We start from the raw sequence: 15,120 nt of genomic DNA on the forward strand, positions 1-15,120 counted from the left end.
GTTAGACATTATGAAACATGACATGTAAAAGTGAATTTTGCCAAAGTTCTAGTCAAAGTTCTAAGATAGTAGTTTTGTTTTTGTTGTTTTAAAAACAAAAACAAAAAAAAAAAACAATAAAAACAAAAAACTACTACATCATGTATAATTTTCTCATGTCATGTGTAATTTCCATTGCAAATATTAATCACAGTTAAAGTAAGAGGGGAAGGCAGTAAAAACTCTGGAACGGAGACGTCATCAAGTACACTGTCGTTCCAATTGTAAAATGATCGCGCTGTGTTCCTGGGAAGTCCACACTCGCGTGCAAACTCATTAGCGAGAACAAGTACAAACTACTTGAGAAACAGTCCGAGAGTTTACAGCAGGAAACAACAAGTTACACATACTGTTTCAGACACTTTATTGGGACCGTAGCTGTTCATAGTAAGTCATGATTGCTTTGGTAGCACTCACTAAGAGCACCGTTACTCCCAGAAAGCCTATTGATCCAGCCACAATGGCTATTACAGTCATGTACTCTGCCCCTGGAAAGAGATGGATATAGGTTCATTTCATCACCCCTGTATTCACAATACACACAGCTACACACATGCACAGCAAGTCAAGACATATTAGAAGATCAGTGACAGTGTATATCAGGACTGCCTTTTTTATATGAACCAAGTAGAATTGAAGTTAAAACAAAAAACTAACAGAAATGCATTGATGCATTGTAATCTAAGAACGGTTATGGAAGCAGATGCAGATTCTTTTAAGAGTTCAGTCTTAAATTTGAATGAATGAACTGAATGATCCCTTGACAAGCTTACAGTAAGACGGTGTAGCTGACTTCACTCTTGTGTTGACAATCAAAGGTCCAGCAGACACGACAGCAGCGTGTTTCCCCTCACTCTCCATTTGACTCACGGACCTCTTTGTGTGCTGCTTGCCAGTGCATTTCTGCAACAGAATGAGAGTCAACTTTAGACTCATGCAGAAACACAAAACAAACAAATAAACTTCTGAAATCTGGATAGAATAAGGTAAATAAATTTAACACCAATCTGACTGAACCACAGCAGCATGTTAAATGAGCAATAATGGTCACCTAAGGGAATTTCATGTACCTGTAGGTTTTTGTAACCTAAAAGCTTTGAGCTCTTGTCTTCAGAGTGTACCGGCACTTTAAAGATTCCAACAGCTGATATCAAATCCAAGTGCAAAGCTGACCACCTCAAAATGGGATTTGGCTGAATCTCACTGTGGCCTTATTTGTCAAAATATCCAAACTAAATGTTCCACAATAAATGTTTTGGAAACTTACAAAAAAAGATATTTTTTCCTCTATTCATAGAAACCAAACTAAAATAAGAGTCCTACTCCAAATAAAAACTGAAGTGGCAAAGTGCATGAAAAACAACCTGTCAAAACTTACAGCCATGACTATATGAATGTCGTTTCAGTATAATGACAGCCAAGCAGGAAACAAAATGCACTGCGACTGACATGCAGTGACACACACGTGCAGTAGTTGTTGCATGCCAAGACACAATCAGAGTGGGGACAGAAACAAGACAATGTTCCCACCTATCCGTCCCTTTTGTCTGAGTAACCTGTAGCCAGACACTTACATCAAATGGATGAACTACATTATTTTACCAAGTGCATCTCAAGCTTGAAACAATTGGCCATTTTACCAGTCGACAGTCTTCATCATGTCCACATATGCTGGCCAGGCAGTGGAAGTAAAGAGGTAACTTCTTAGGCATGTTGAACATCTGAATGGAAAACCTGCTTCTATGTGCCAGACCGTTCACAGACAGCCAGTGGAAAGTGGGGTCAACAGGACAACTGAAAGGCATACGCAACAAGGAAGAAACATAAGCGTGTGGTTAGATTTAGCAATCCCAACCTTTCAAAATGTATCTTCTGAAAGTCATCAAGTCTGTGGGCACAGAGGAACCAGACTTAACAGAGCAACTGAGAAAGCTTGAGACATACACACGCACACAGTATGATATCTATAACCATAAAGTTTTAAAAAGGTTTATTCTAATAATATAAAAAAAGAGGAATAGGTATTTGGTATGTTCAAAGTCTAGCCCATTCATTGCCAGCTGCATGCTCAGCAATGCATCCTAGTTGTCAAACATAAAACGAGATTTCATGAATACCCATCTTGCAAAAGGACGCCCTGGGTAGGGTCGTGAGGGTCGATGCTCTCAGTCGTCCAGCATGACTTCACCTGCAGGAGCAGGTCTACAGCAAAAGAGCCGTTTGTCTCCAGAGCCACCTGGAAGAACAGTGTGTCCTCGAGTTCCAGGGTTATGGCATCCCTGTAACTGTTTGTGTAAGACTCATCCCTGTACAAGGTCATTTTCAGGCCCAGGTGCACTGACGAGTTAAACTCCACCAAGGTCATGGAAGTGATCCTACAAGCAGAGAGTCAGAGAGCTGAATCAGGATCAGAGAGACTTTATTTATCCCCAAGGGGCAATTAAGAAGTCATTTTCTTTCATGTTGCCCTGATTTACAGTACATTATGATAAAAAGAAAGCACACCTGCCTCACTTCACTGAAGTTTGCATGGATTTGTTCATGCACAGCCCGTGAAAGCACTACCACAGCATTCCCAACAGGTTTAACCTCTTAATTTAAACGTATTCCAGTATTCCTCATCCTACATTAAAGATTACTACTACCCCCCTCACCTTCATTGCAATGAGTTTCTCATCTAAGGCCAACAAAACATATTTTGGATGCATCAGGGGAATAAATATTCAGACACATCATGATTTTAACTGGAATAACAGACATTTTTTGGTAAAACTTTTGGCTTCATATTTGTCTTTACAATAATTTGGTAAGGAATGTATGGTCAACTCGGGTCCTGTGGCTACATAACTAGACAAAATCACCAACCTTCCAAAGGGTGTACATTATGGCAAAACATCCAACTTTGGTTTCATCTGTCTAAAGTCTTGCAGTTGGTTCTACGAGTTTTGTAAACATAATCCATGCTTCCATATTTACAAAAAGGCTGAACAAGTCATATCTGCTCAGCCTTCCCCCCCCTAACTGTATTGTTCTGAACTTTGAGGCCTGTAGAGTCTGAGATGCATCTCTTGGGCGTTTTGCAGTTTCTGAACACTGCAGTGTGACCTTGGGACAGATTCTACTCCTGAGAAGATATGCAAACATCTTGAATGCTTTCCATTTGTGATACTGAAGACTTCAAATTGCTCCCACTGATCAAAGATCAGAAGATTATATTGATCTTTGAGAAACAAACTTTGCTGCTGTTGTCTTACATTTTTAATCCCTATGGAAACATTAACAGTGTTTTCACACATTGCTTCTGCATTTTGGCTTAATTTTTGTATATAATGTAGTCTAATATGTTTTGTAGTTTCTGTGAGGTTGCATTTACTTAAACCCCAAACTGGTAATTGTATGAATATTCCTACAAACACTGGGATTTGATGAATCTCACCATTCCATATCCACGCTGACTTGAGCATTGCGGACATAATGTCGTGGGTAAACGCACTTCCACACCACTTTTAGGTCCCGCCTGCTGATCATCTGCCCTTTGGTCAAAGTGACACTCAGAGTATTCTGGAAGTTGATGTGAGTTTTGTTAACCTAGACAAAACCGACAAACAGAAATAAAACTCAAACCACAGGTATGAGGGGAAGGAGTAAAAAAGAAAAAGAAAGAAAGAAAACTGTAAAATTAAATCCATTATTGTAAAACTCAGCTAATTTGACTGCACACAGCTAAACAGATGCATTCAAGTTGGGAAAACAAACCCTAATTTGAGTATACATCATATCACTTGGAGAGCAACAATTTTCAGACTATTGTTAAATAAGATTATAGGACTCAGGATGCTTTATGCAGACTATGATTCATTAATTATCCAGCAAATATCCAGTCATGAGGTAGGCAGTGGCACCCACCACATGCGTTTGCCTTACAAAACAAAGATCACTAGGACTGCACAAAAATACAAAATCTTTCCATCCCTCACCTGTGGCATGACATGCATATCACATAATGCTGTGCAATCAATCCTGTCGAGGGCAAATATTCAGAGGTCACCGGTGTATGCTAGGCTGACAACTTAGGATACTGAGTGAAAACTAACAGAGTGTCTTTTTTAATATTGGTAAGAAATCTGTCTGGCAAACAAACCTTTCAGAGCTTCTTGCTGAGCTTAGTTACTCACCTGCTTCTCGGTTCCACATTCAGAGACTTTTCGTGAGGTACGGAAGTAGTACAGTGTCTCACTCTCATTCACAATGCAGCGACCATCATTCAGCTTCACTGCAACTGCTCCTCCCATGCGAGAATGCAGGTAGGGCTTTGCTATTGCACCAGCCATCAATTTATCCAGACACCGGCTGAAGAGACCTTTTTCTGTTTGAAATCGAGGGTCAAAAAAACAAAAAAAATCAGCAGCTGTACTACTACACAAGCAGTTTTTTTTAAAGGATGAGCTTTTAAAATAAAATACATAGGTTTAAGAGATTGATGAGAGGTCTCTGTACCTTGGCAGACTGGATGTGAAGCTGGAGCACGCTCAGTCACAGAGCTGACGTCATAGTAACCATGCTGGCATACACAAGAATATGAGCCCAGAGTGTTGATGCACAGAGAATTGTGAGAACATAAAGGCTGTTTGGAAGCACACAGGTCTGGACCTAACAAGGCAAGCAAAGAAAATAAAATTCCACTAAAAACATGAAGGTTTTTACTGGCAAGGGCTGAGCCAGCTTTTTACCAACACTTACCATCCCAGTAAATGACTCCACCTTTAACAGTGATGTTGGTGGCATTTAGAGAGCTAGTGTAATACAGAAGATCTTTAATAGGTACGGGCACATTTTCTTTAGTTTGGGAGGCATCAAAAGCCGTGAAGAAAATCTCAGTTTTGTCTGGCTCATCTGCAGGTTCAAAAGAGTCCAACTTTATCCGAACTGGCTTATCTTTCAATAGCTCCTGCAGCTGGAGGACAATACAAAGTTTCAACTTGGCAAGTCATCATAAATTTAAAAAACAAAAAGAAACAACAACCTTAAATTCAGTAACCCTCATAAGAAACTAAAAACCTTGATTATAAGTTTTAAAGTTTAAATGGAATAGCAAGCATAGAGAGTGAGGTTACTCATGTATGGCACCTTGCAGTCTGCCAGCTTTTAAATATGAACGTCTCAAACCTGAAAGCTAAAAATTTATATTAAAACATAAAAGCAAAAATTTCTGGCACAACTTCACCTACTTCCAAATATGAGACCGATGAGAGTCTAGTGAGCTAAACAAGGTGTTGCTGACCTTTTTTCACTACTCTGGAAACAGAGCTACTATTAGCAGGTAAATTAGCACACTCAGATCTGTCATCTTAAGGTTTTTCCCTCTCACTATGCACCCTAGCTAACATTAGATGTAGAAGAGTGGGAGATATTTTAAGCTGGGTTTTCACTTTTTATACAGAATTGTATAAAATTAAGATGAGCCAATTACAGAGTTTTTAGTCCATAGCTGCTGATATTAATTTTTGATGTTTTGCTCACCTTGTTGTTGAAGATCTCCTCTATTTTATCTTTAGCTTCTGATGTGCCGTTGTCTAGATCCTCAGGCAGTTTCCAGGGTACAACCACTGTGAGACCTGTGTTGTCATAATCTAACTCTAGTTCTAAAGACACCAGGAAATGGGAACAGTGGGTAAAGGTTTACATCAAAGACTATTGAAATAAAGGTATGTCAAACCAACCCATGTCGTGAGCAGGTCCACCAGCCTTCACATGGAGCTCTTTAGATGAATTGGCTGCCATGAAAAACAAATGCGAATGTTCAGACTCCAGCTGGTTGTCACATTCTTCCCACACATTGAGAACATAAGTTTTCCCTTCTTCCAGCCCGAGGAGGCGTAGCTTTGTGACTGACACACGGCTGCTGTCGATGGTGGTGCCGTTCTTCAGGGACAGCTCATATACGAAGCCCACAGCTTGCTGCTGTGGGCTACTAGGGGTCCACACAGCAGCAGAGTCATTAGAGTGGTACGTCAGCTCAGACACACCGTAAGGTCCTGGATTCACATGCAGAATCAATACAGAGGACACAAAGACAAGTAAATAACATCATACATATGAAGCCCAACATGTTACAAATAGCAGCAGTAAGATAAGTTGACAGTGAAAATAGAGAGAAGCTAATAGAGCAAACATGTCTTTAGCTGACTTACTGAACCATCCTGAGACAGCCGTTTTAAATTCAGTAATGTATGGCAACTACCAGTTTACAATATAATTATACTTATAATTCAATATTTCATTAATCCCATTAACACTAGAAGTAGTTACATTATTAAATGCCAAACACCACCAGTTACACAACTTGGCTGGCCAACGCACACAGGTCATGTTTTACCTGTTTGTGCTGTGACCGTCTTAGGACTCATGAGCACACCATCTCCACAAAGTGCCTCCACCCTGGCCTGGTACTGTTGGCATGGCAGCAGCCCCCTCACAGTGTAGCTGTTCATGAGAGTAGTACCCTGCAGCACACCTTCATGAAACACTCTGAACATGGAGATGGAAGAGGTGTTCCTCACCTCCCAGCTCAGGGTGTAGTTGGTGGGGCCAAACAATGTTTGACGCAAGTCCTCAATGTTGGAATGGACTGAGGGAGAAGCAGAAGGGGCTTTCACTGAAGGATAACTAATAGCTACTCTGCATGAAGTTTTAAATTTAAAAATGCTATTCTATAGGGAGATAAGTGAGTGCCAGTACGGTCAAAAATGTGAGTCACATACAAGAGTTTCCGTCATTCAGGACCATCTTGCTGTAGCGGGACTCGATTCCTGCCTGGCAAACAGTCTGTAGGCCAAACTTCACTCTGCTGCAGGGCTGCAGGTCAGACAAGCTGACCTCAAAGTTATCTTTGTGCCAAAACGAGACCTCGTCTGTGATGTGGTTTGTACCGTTGAGGTGGAAGGCAGTGAGAAGGAAGACCGAGTACTTGCTGTTCACAGGGCAGTCCCAGGATAAAGATATGCTGCTGCTGTTCCATGATGTAACCTCAAAGTTCTCTGGAACATCTGGATCTGACGAGAAACAGAACAAGAGCTACAGCAGCAGTTTTAGCATGTGTTGAAAACAACTGATAGCAGTGTCACTTAAAACAAAACAAAAAACCCCAAAAAGCTTTGAGGTTAAAAAAAAAAAAAAAAAAAAAAAAACCATAGTTGGCGCCATCTAGAGGTTGTTATGTGAATTTAAGGCCTTTAACCTTTGCAAATGTACTTTAATTAACTAAACATCACTCATTAGTCCATACCAGTAATAGTAGAGAGGCATGCTAAGGAGAGAGTGTCTGCAATCTCCACACAGGCCATGTAGAGGGTGCAGGGGTCCAGAGCAGAGAAGCGGTAGTGGTTGTGAGTGGTAACATCCAAAGTATGCGTGTTATAGGAGCCTAGTTCAACATGGTACAAAGTCACATTGTGACTATAGATGACATCTGGTTGATTCCTCTCCCAGGAAACCAGCAACATGGAGGGACTGCGGGACACCAGTTTGCAAGCGAGGCGCATTGTGTGACCTGAGGAGAAAAAAATAGTTTTAAAGATGCAGAAAACTGCAGCAGTAACGCACACGTTCATCTTAATCATCATAATAGTTTGAATGGTAAACATTTTTACAGCACAACTGGGTGGCTGCAGCTCAGGAGGTAGAGCAGGTCATCTACCATTTGGAAGGTTGGTGGTTTGATCACTGGCTGCTCCAGTCTGTATGCTAAGTATCCTTGGGTACTGAAGCCCAGGTTACCCTCCAATGCATTCGCTGGAGTGCAAATGTTAGATAGAACAGGTGAAAAACACATGTTGTATGAAGAGCTTTGAGTGCTCAAGTAGAGGTGAAAAGCATTTACTTCAATGATATCCACGCTAGGGTAGCCTAGCTACAGGTCACGTGGTCTCCAAACAACTTAAATATCAACTGGTTAGATACTGGTTGGATTAAGTTAGCAGCAAACATCAATGCAAGGCAGAAGAGACTAGAACCTTTCCTGAATATTCAACATCAGTAATGGTCACTTACCTTCTTGCTAATAGTTAAATGACAAAATTGGCATCTTTTACCAGTTTATTATAAATACAGGGTATAAACATTAGGAAACAACTAACCATGTATAAATAACACCCTGTGGTTTTATACAATTCTGTTGCTAAGGACTATTTCATAGCTGGTTCAGGTGACTTCCCAGTTTTGCTGTCTAAAGTGCAACTATAGGAACGACACTCACCCAAAGCAAGGAAGAAATTTTCCTCCTGTTGGAAGTATACTGTTCCATTTTCACATGCAAACACTTCAGTGGGACTCAACAACTTGAGGAAATCCTGAGGAACGATCAGATCCCAACAGCAATCAAACTATGCAGTGAGGTGGACTGTGCATGAAATCTAACATAACCACTCATCTGTGTAAAAGTTGTTGTCAAAAGTACCTTAGTGGCATTTGTTGGATGTTGTAGTGGCTGCTTTCGGCCTCTGACTTTAGTAAACTTTATACCTTGGGGTGAGGTAAACACATTTAAAGGAACATTAAACAAGAGGTTGGGGTGTCAAATTAAATTGGGATTAAGAAGGTATGTTGCTTACGTGGGCTTTGGGGAACTGTTAGAGTCCATGCCTGGACAGAGCCACCATATTGGAGGGTTAGCTGGTTTTCAACACCCGGCGACAGAGTCACAGAAGTCACTTTGCCCACCTTTCTGATGGATTTCAATGATGTGCCATTGAGCCATATGTCTCCATTTTTCCTTCAAGAATGGGAAACAGTACACCTCATTTTCTCCTGTATATTACATGATCATTCCATGTGACTGATTAATAGCTGCCTGTTTATCGTCAGCCTTATTCAGAAATGGGCAGCATAACATGATCCGGTCACATTTGAAGTTTTAACAAGCCGTTCTCTTTATCATCTAATACAGCAAGTCATCTTGGCTAAGCTCATTAGACCTCTTTGATCAAAACTAAACATAGTATATTTACTCAGTTACTTCAGTTGAGTAGTTCTAATGTAATAGTGGGACGTTTTGTCATTGGTGTATGAATTCTTGAGGTTGTAGTGACCTTAAAAACATTTGTTACATTAAACTTTAATAAACAAACATTAAGAATTATTTGATCATAATGTATGCAGTTCTGTAAATACAGGTACTTTTAATTAAGGTACCTGACGCATATTTTTCATGTTAAAACCTCTGTACTACCAACTTATTTAAGAAACTAAATACTTATTTCATCCCTTTTACATTTGTCCTGAGGTCTCTGAACAGCACAGGGGGAGATTATGCAAATCTATGAATCACGTTTACCTGTCCAGATCATTCCCTTTGCTCATCCAACACAACGAGAAGGAAATATCGTTGCAGCGTCCTGGAAGAAAGTCGATGAGAATACCTCCAGATGTCACGTTTTATTTTCACCATTTTACCTCAGCAACCAAACTCACCGAGCGATATGACATGAGGCACCAGGATGAAGAAGACGAACGAGTACTGTAAGGAGTTCCTGAAAATATTAGAAGCATATGAATCCGCTGAATTTGAGTGAGATAAGTTTGTATGAACCGGTAGTGATAAGTTATTTCCTTACATGTTCGTTGGAAATCCAGCAAAGGAAAGTAGGTCGCGTTTATTAAAAGAAGGCCGGGGCTTGAATCAGCAGGCTGCTAATAAGTGACAGGTGTGCACTTTCAGCTCACCTGCTCAGATCCTCGGTGACGGATTACTGACGTAAAAAAGTCTTTTTTATTTGTTAGAAACAGAAAAAGCCCGCCTAGTATTGCACCAATAGCGATACGTTGTATTATTCTTTATCTGCTAATGCAGAGGGGAAGACCACGAAGGATTACACAACTTGATTGCAAATGTGCAAATGTTTTCATCTCCTGTTCAGCGACCTGCCATCGCGCACGCTGGTCGACACTCCGCTATGGTTAAGGATATGATATGTACACGTCTGTTTCCAGGATTTTTTATAAATGTCTCAACAGGTGAAGCCAAGTGGGTCATACTTACCGATTCATTAATGTGTAGTGCATCACTTTATATGTTACAGCTGGAGATTATTTTAATTGCTTATATTCTGCTTTCCAGCTTTATTGTAATAATACGCATTCGTTTATTTATAATAACATATTACTACAATCAATTATCGTCAGAATGTTAAGTATTTAACACTTTGAAACAAAAAAGGGTTAATCTGAAAAAACAAACAAACATACCATCTATATGTTTGATGGTGAAATTACACGAGAAACTGCTTCCGTCATATAAGTGATTCTACAGTCTGAACTCTGGGTGCAACTCAAAAAGAAATATCACACTGTAATCATTATTACTGGAAACAAGAAAATTATCTAATCCCATACTTTAAAAAAAAGAAAAAAAAGCAGGTTTTACGAATTTTCTGGATTTAAATTCGACTTTTAATTCTTTTCGAGAACAGCCGACATGCTAAAGATTGAGATCTTCCAAAAGGGGGAAATGTGTGTTAATAAAATAAAATAATAAAAATTAAAAATCAAAGCATACTTTTCTATGACATAACCCCAATTACAGAATAACTGTGGCATGTTGTTGTACATAAGGCCTGTAGATGGCACTGTGTACCTTGTGTTTGCTGCCCTCTGCCTGTAAAGAAAAGCGTATTAATAAATGTATTGGTTTTAATTATACATCAGTGACTGATAAGTCTGAATGGTAAAGGAGAAACAGATTTTTATATAAGCACAGAAACCGGCGTTCATGGAGCCCACTGCTTGGCTCATCCCTGTTTACCATTTGTGCGTGACTGCGATTACATTAAGCAAAGGAAAGACGACTCGTCCTCTATTAGTGGTCCTGCACCGCAGAGTCTGCATCCAGCTGTTCAGAGTCTACTGGACAGCACTCAACAGTAAGACAGAGCAGCTTTTGTCTGTTTAATCTTAATAAGGAACCAGGCAAATTGGAGTCACAAGCATGCAGAGTGTGCAGAGAGTTTCAGGCGTATGAGGGCCGCAGCCATAAGTCAAGTCAAATCATGATCCAGGCAGCTGGTCTGGGGAAGTATTAAGAGTATTCTATCACAATATGGAGAACTGGCACTGTTTGCTGCTGCTGTGCACACTGAGTTTAGAGCTTTCCTCTGGAGGAGTTACAAAAAATGATGATGACATCGACCTTGTCAGCTTTTTGAGAAATGTCTACCCCGAGCCGTTCATCATCAACCGAGACTTTGAGATAAACTCCGTCGAGGAGCTGGGACGCCCGGGGGACCCTGCAATCATACAGCAAACCAAGGACAAACCTGTCACTCAGGATACAGATGGGGCTGCTGGACCAGTGGTGATAACCAAAGATGGCCAGATCAAGGGGATTACTGTGGATAAGGCCCATGTATTCTATGGTGTTCCGTACGCAAGTCCTCCTGTTGGGGCTTACCGCTGGAAGCCCCCCAGACCTGTGAGTCCTTGGCACGGGGTTTATGATGCCTCCTTTCCCAGGGCCGCATGTATGCAATTCTGCAGTAAAGCTATCACTGAGGAGTGCCCTAAGAGTGTAGGTGTATTACAACCTTGTATTTCTTTATATCCTGCTACGATGTTTTATATCACTTTAATGTTACAGCTTGAGGTTATTTTAATTGCTTCTGTTCTGCTGCTTTGTGATAATACATAGCTGTTGTGATTAATAATAATAATGGATTGGATCTATATAGCGCTTTTCAAGGCACCCAAAGCGCTTTACAATACCACTATTCATTCACTCTCACATTCACACACTGCTGGAGGCAGCTACAGTTGTAGCCACAGCTGCCCTGGGACAGACTGACAGAAGCGAGGCTGCCATATCGCGCCATCAGCCCCTCTGGCCAACACCAGTAGGCAAGTAGGGTAAAGTGTCTTGCCCAAGGACACAACGACCAGGACAGAGAGCCCAGGGATCGAACCGGCGACCTTCCGGTTACAGATGCGATTCCCAACCCCCTGAGCCACGGTCGCCCGTAATGTGCTGACATGCTAATTATCATAAAATGACACTAACAGTATAACACTGAAATTTTAATTTGCATAGGCTTAGTGCACGCAAACTTTCACATGTCAAAGATATTTCATATCCAGTTCAATTAGACTGGTTAGATGCAGCAGGTGGATCAAAAGAGCTGCCACTGACAGTGTGATGAAGCCATGGATGCTAAATTCTGCACTTAGAGATGAAACCAATTTCATTAGAGTAAAAGTGAACAATCCAGCCCAGTGAAAGTCGTTAGAGTCCATGTTGTAAGGCTCACGTCACATGGAGCGGCGTCACTTTATGAGGCCATTGTTAATAAATTATATTTAGCAAAAAGATTCTCAAAGTGACAAATATCTATAAATAAAAACCTATGTATATTTGTTTTTTATATATTTAAATTGTATTTACAGAATACAATTTCCAAACTAGTACAGTTATTTACAATGAGGGAGAGCAGTTATGCTACTTTGCTGTATGCCAGATTTTTAAGGACAGCTGATAATAATCTTGTGTGAGTAGAAACGTAGTCAAAATCCAAATGTAATTTAAGTTAGCGATATTAACAACATGCTCCAGTTATCCATCTGTTTGTTTAAACCGGCAAACCTACCAAGACTATTAACAATATCTGTGTATATAAATAAGAACTATGTCCTTACACTAATACAATAAGCTTTCTGAATCAACTTTCTGTCTAAATATGATTTAAAAACATAACAACAACAAAAAAAAGTGCCAGCCACTTAAAATAACTGCAGAATGTATGTCGGTAAAATGACAGCAGATAACTGAGGCGATGAACAGTCTGCAGCTCAGGAGGTAGAGCTGCTCATCCAATAATTGGAAGGTTGGTGGTTCGATCTGGCTGAGATCACCAACCACCAACCAAGATACTAACCCCAAGCTGTTGCACAGTTGGAGTACGAATGTGTGTAAATGGGTAAATAAAGTATGTTATATAAAATGCTTTGAGTGCTCCAGTAAAGTAAGAAAACATCATATAAGAACCAGAACATTTAACAAAAAGTGGAGAATCCAAGCACTCGTATATGCAGCACTGGGACTACCTAACCTCTGAGAAATTCAACTTTATTAAAAACAACTAACAAACAATATCAATAAAATTAATTCAGAAAATGTGAGTAAGCAAACTGAGTACACTAACCAAGAGACGGTGCTCAAAGGGGACAAATGTCCTTATTCAGTCCTAAATAAGGTGTAAGGAGTATAAGAAACCTGCTGTGTGAGCCTACTAATTAGTTTGTACCATAAACACTAAATAAATAATTTATATTCTATCTGCAGTTTTTACCTTTCACCTGGCTGGCAATTGCCTCCTAACTCGTATCCATGTATCCGTGTATCCGTGTATCCATGTATCCATGTATCCATGTATCCATGTCACACACGGCCAGAAGTATTAAATTCAAAAGAAAAAAACAAAACAAGATAAAAGTGACAACAAAAAGTGAAAAATTGAATGACCTGCATCCTCTAATGTCTCCAAAAAGGTCAGTGAGGATTGTCTCTACCTCAACATCTTTGTACCACTGGATGTGGACTTGAGCTCTCCTCTGCAGAGCCACCTGCCTGTCATGGTTTGGATCCATGGTGGAGATTTCATTGCTGGTTCTGCCTCCAAGCCTCTGTATGATGGACGTTTCATTAGTAACTTCACCCACAGTGTTGTTGTAAGCCTGGAGTACCGACTGGGTAAGAAGGATTACGTTTAAATGGACCCATTAGTGTGTAACAGCCTGTGTATTTGAATCTCAGTGCCTGTGTCACTCTATGATCCCACGTCAGATTTCACTGTGCACACTGGGATAAAATTCAGATGAACTTTAGCAGTGGACGTCTCAAAGGCAACAACAAGAAACTCGTGGAATCACTTAGTGAAAATAAGAATTTACTTATTATAGAGAGCATGTGTGCGTCTGTGTGTGTGAGACAGTACGAGCCTGAATAATGCTTGTGTGCCACTTTAAAATGGCCGAGCCTGTTGGTAATTACTCTGCTTTCCTGCAAGACTGAAAACAGGAGCTCTGATATGTGAACAGTAATTTGGAGCTCGGAGGAAATGAATGTCTTGCCTGAGTCAATTACGTCTTGTTGATCATGTGAAATCCTGCATCATTAAAGGTGCATTTGGGTTCCTTGTGTCGGGAAAAGATCCTCACACATCAGCTGCAGGGAATTATGGGATCCTGGACCAACAGGCAGCTCTTCTTTGGGTCCAACAGAACATTGCTGTGTTTGGAGGGGATCCCGCCAAGGCAAGCAAGCACACAGACACACACACACACACCTAAGATAATTATTTTAAAATGAGGCATTTATTAATAAGGTGGGAATAAACATTGTAAGAAAACAGGACAAAAGAAGAAAAAGGGGAAAATACTGAGAGAATGACCACAGTGGGGAAAATAGTGAAGCAGTTGCTTCCAACAGTTAAAGATACTCATTGTAAACTTTATGCTCAGAAGCTCCGACATATTTTCTCAAATTCATAAAGTATAAACATTTAAAGAAAAGTATAATCTCAGAGGGGAAAAAAGGAAACACATTTCCAAATTTGATAACTCACTTGGTTTGGTTTAGACCAAAAGTTTCATGCTATTTCCATATTTAATTCTTGGACTTTGCTAGAGTAACTTTTACAGTTTAAAGTCATTTTTGTTTATCTCCTGTCAAATGCAGCATCTTAATTAACCTTCTACTTAAAGCATGCTATTTGAACCTCTTCCACTTTTCTTTTAATCCAACTTTGTTGTGATTTGTTGCCCTTCACAAACAACAGATTGGAACAGCATTCAGGTGCCCTTAGATGGCCATTTTAAGGAGATCTGCTTTCAGTGACATCATCTGACATCACAATTCTTACCTTTTTCTGTCATTCTGTTGTATACCTGCTGGTGTGGTTGGGATAATTGTCCTCTTGTAAGACCGAGGCCAAGCTTTAGCTGTCAGACTCACTTTTCTCTAGAATACTTTGGTAAACAGGAAAGTTGACTCAATAATGTGTCTGCAGAATAAGCCCAAATCATCACCTCTCTACCACC

At 40.2% G+C, this 15,120-nt stretch overlaps 2 protein-coding genes across 2 annotated transcripts in view; one reads left to right on the plus strand and one right to left on the minus strand.

The window, feature by feature from the left end:
- Positions 1–386: 386 nt before the first annotated feature.
- On the minus strand, positions 387–9,797 carry LOC309692170 (uncharacterized protein). Its single transcript, XM_082510412.1, has 19 exons — positions 9,651–9,797; positions 9,508–9,566; positions 9,371–9,431; positions 8,649–8,809; positions 8,495–8,559; positions 8,294–8,387; positions 7,325–7,588; positions 6,801–7,091; positions 6,416–6,667; positions 5,760–6,074; positions 5,560–5,681; positions 4,780–4,993; positions 4,537–4,689; positions 4,215–4,405; positions 3,476–3,627; positions 2,157–2,414; positions 1,680–1,833; positions 813–942; positions 387–527 (listed from the first exon to the last, which is right to left on the minus strand). Coding segments are annotated over exons 1-19 (3,063 nt in total). The 5' UTR covers positions 9,653–9,797; the 3' UTR covers positions 387–402.
- Positions 9,798–11,022: 1,225 nt separating this feature from the next.
- LOC309692171 (cAMP-regulated D2 protein) overlaps positions 11,023–15,120 on the plus strand; it is a 32,587-nt gene continuing 28,489 nt past the window's right edge. The window contains exons 1-3 of the mRNA XM_082510413.1: positions 11,023–11,599; positions 13,570–13,771; positions 14,201–14,334. Coding sequence (XP_082366539.1) covers positions 11,132–11,599; positions 13,570–13,771; positions 14,201–14,334 — 804 coding nt within the window. The 5' untranslated portion in view covers positions 11,023–11,131. The remainder of the gene's footprint in view (positions 11,600–13,569; positions 13,772–14,200; positions 14,335–15,120) is intronic.

The sequence above is a fragment of the Aulonocara stuartgranti genome, assembly GCF_965226115.1.
Source record: "Aulonocara stuartgranti genome assembly, chromosome: 17".
Taxonomy (NCBI): Eukaryota; Metazoa; Chordata; class Actinopteri; order Cichliformes; family Cichlidae; genus Aulonocara; species Aulonocara stuartgranti.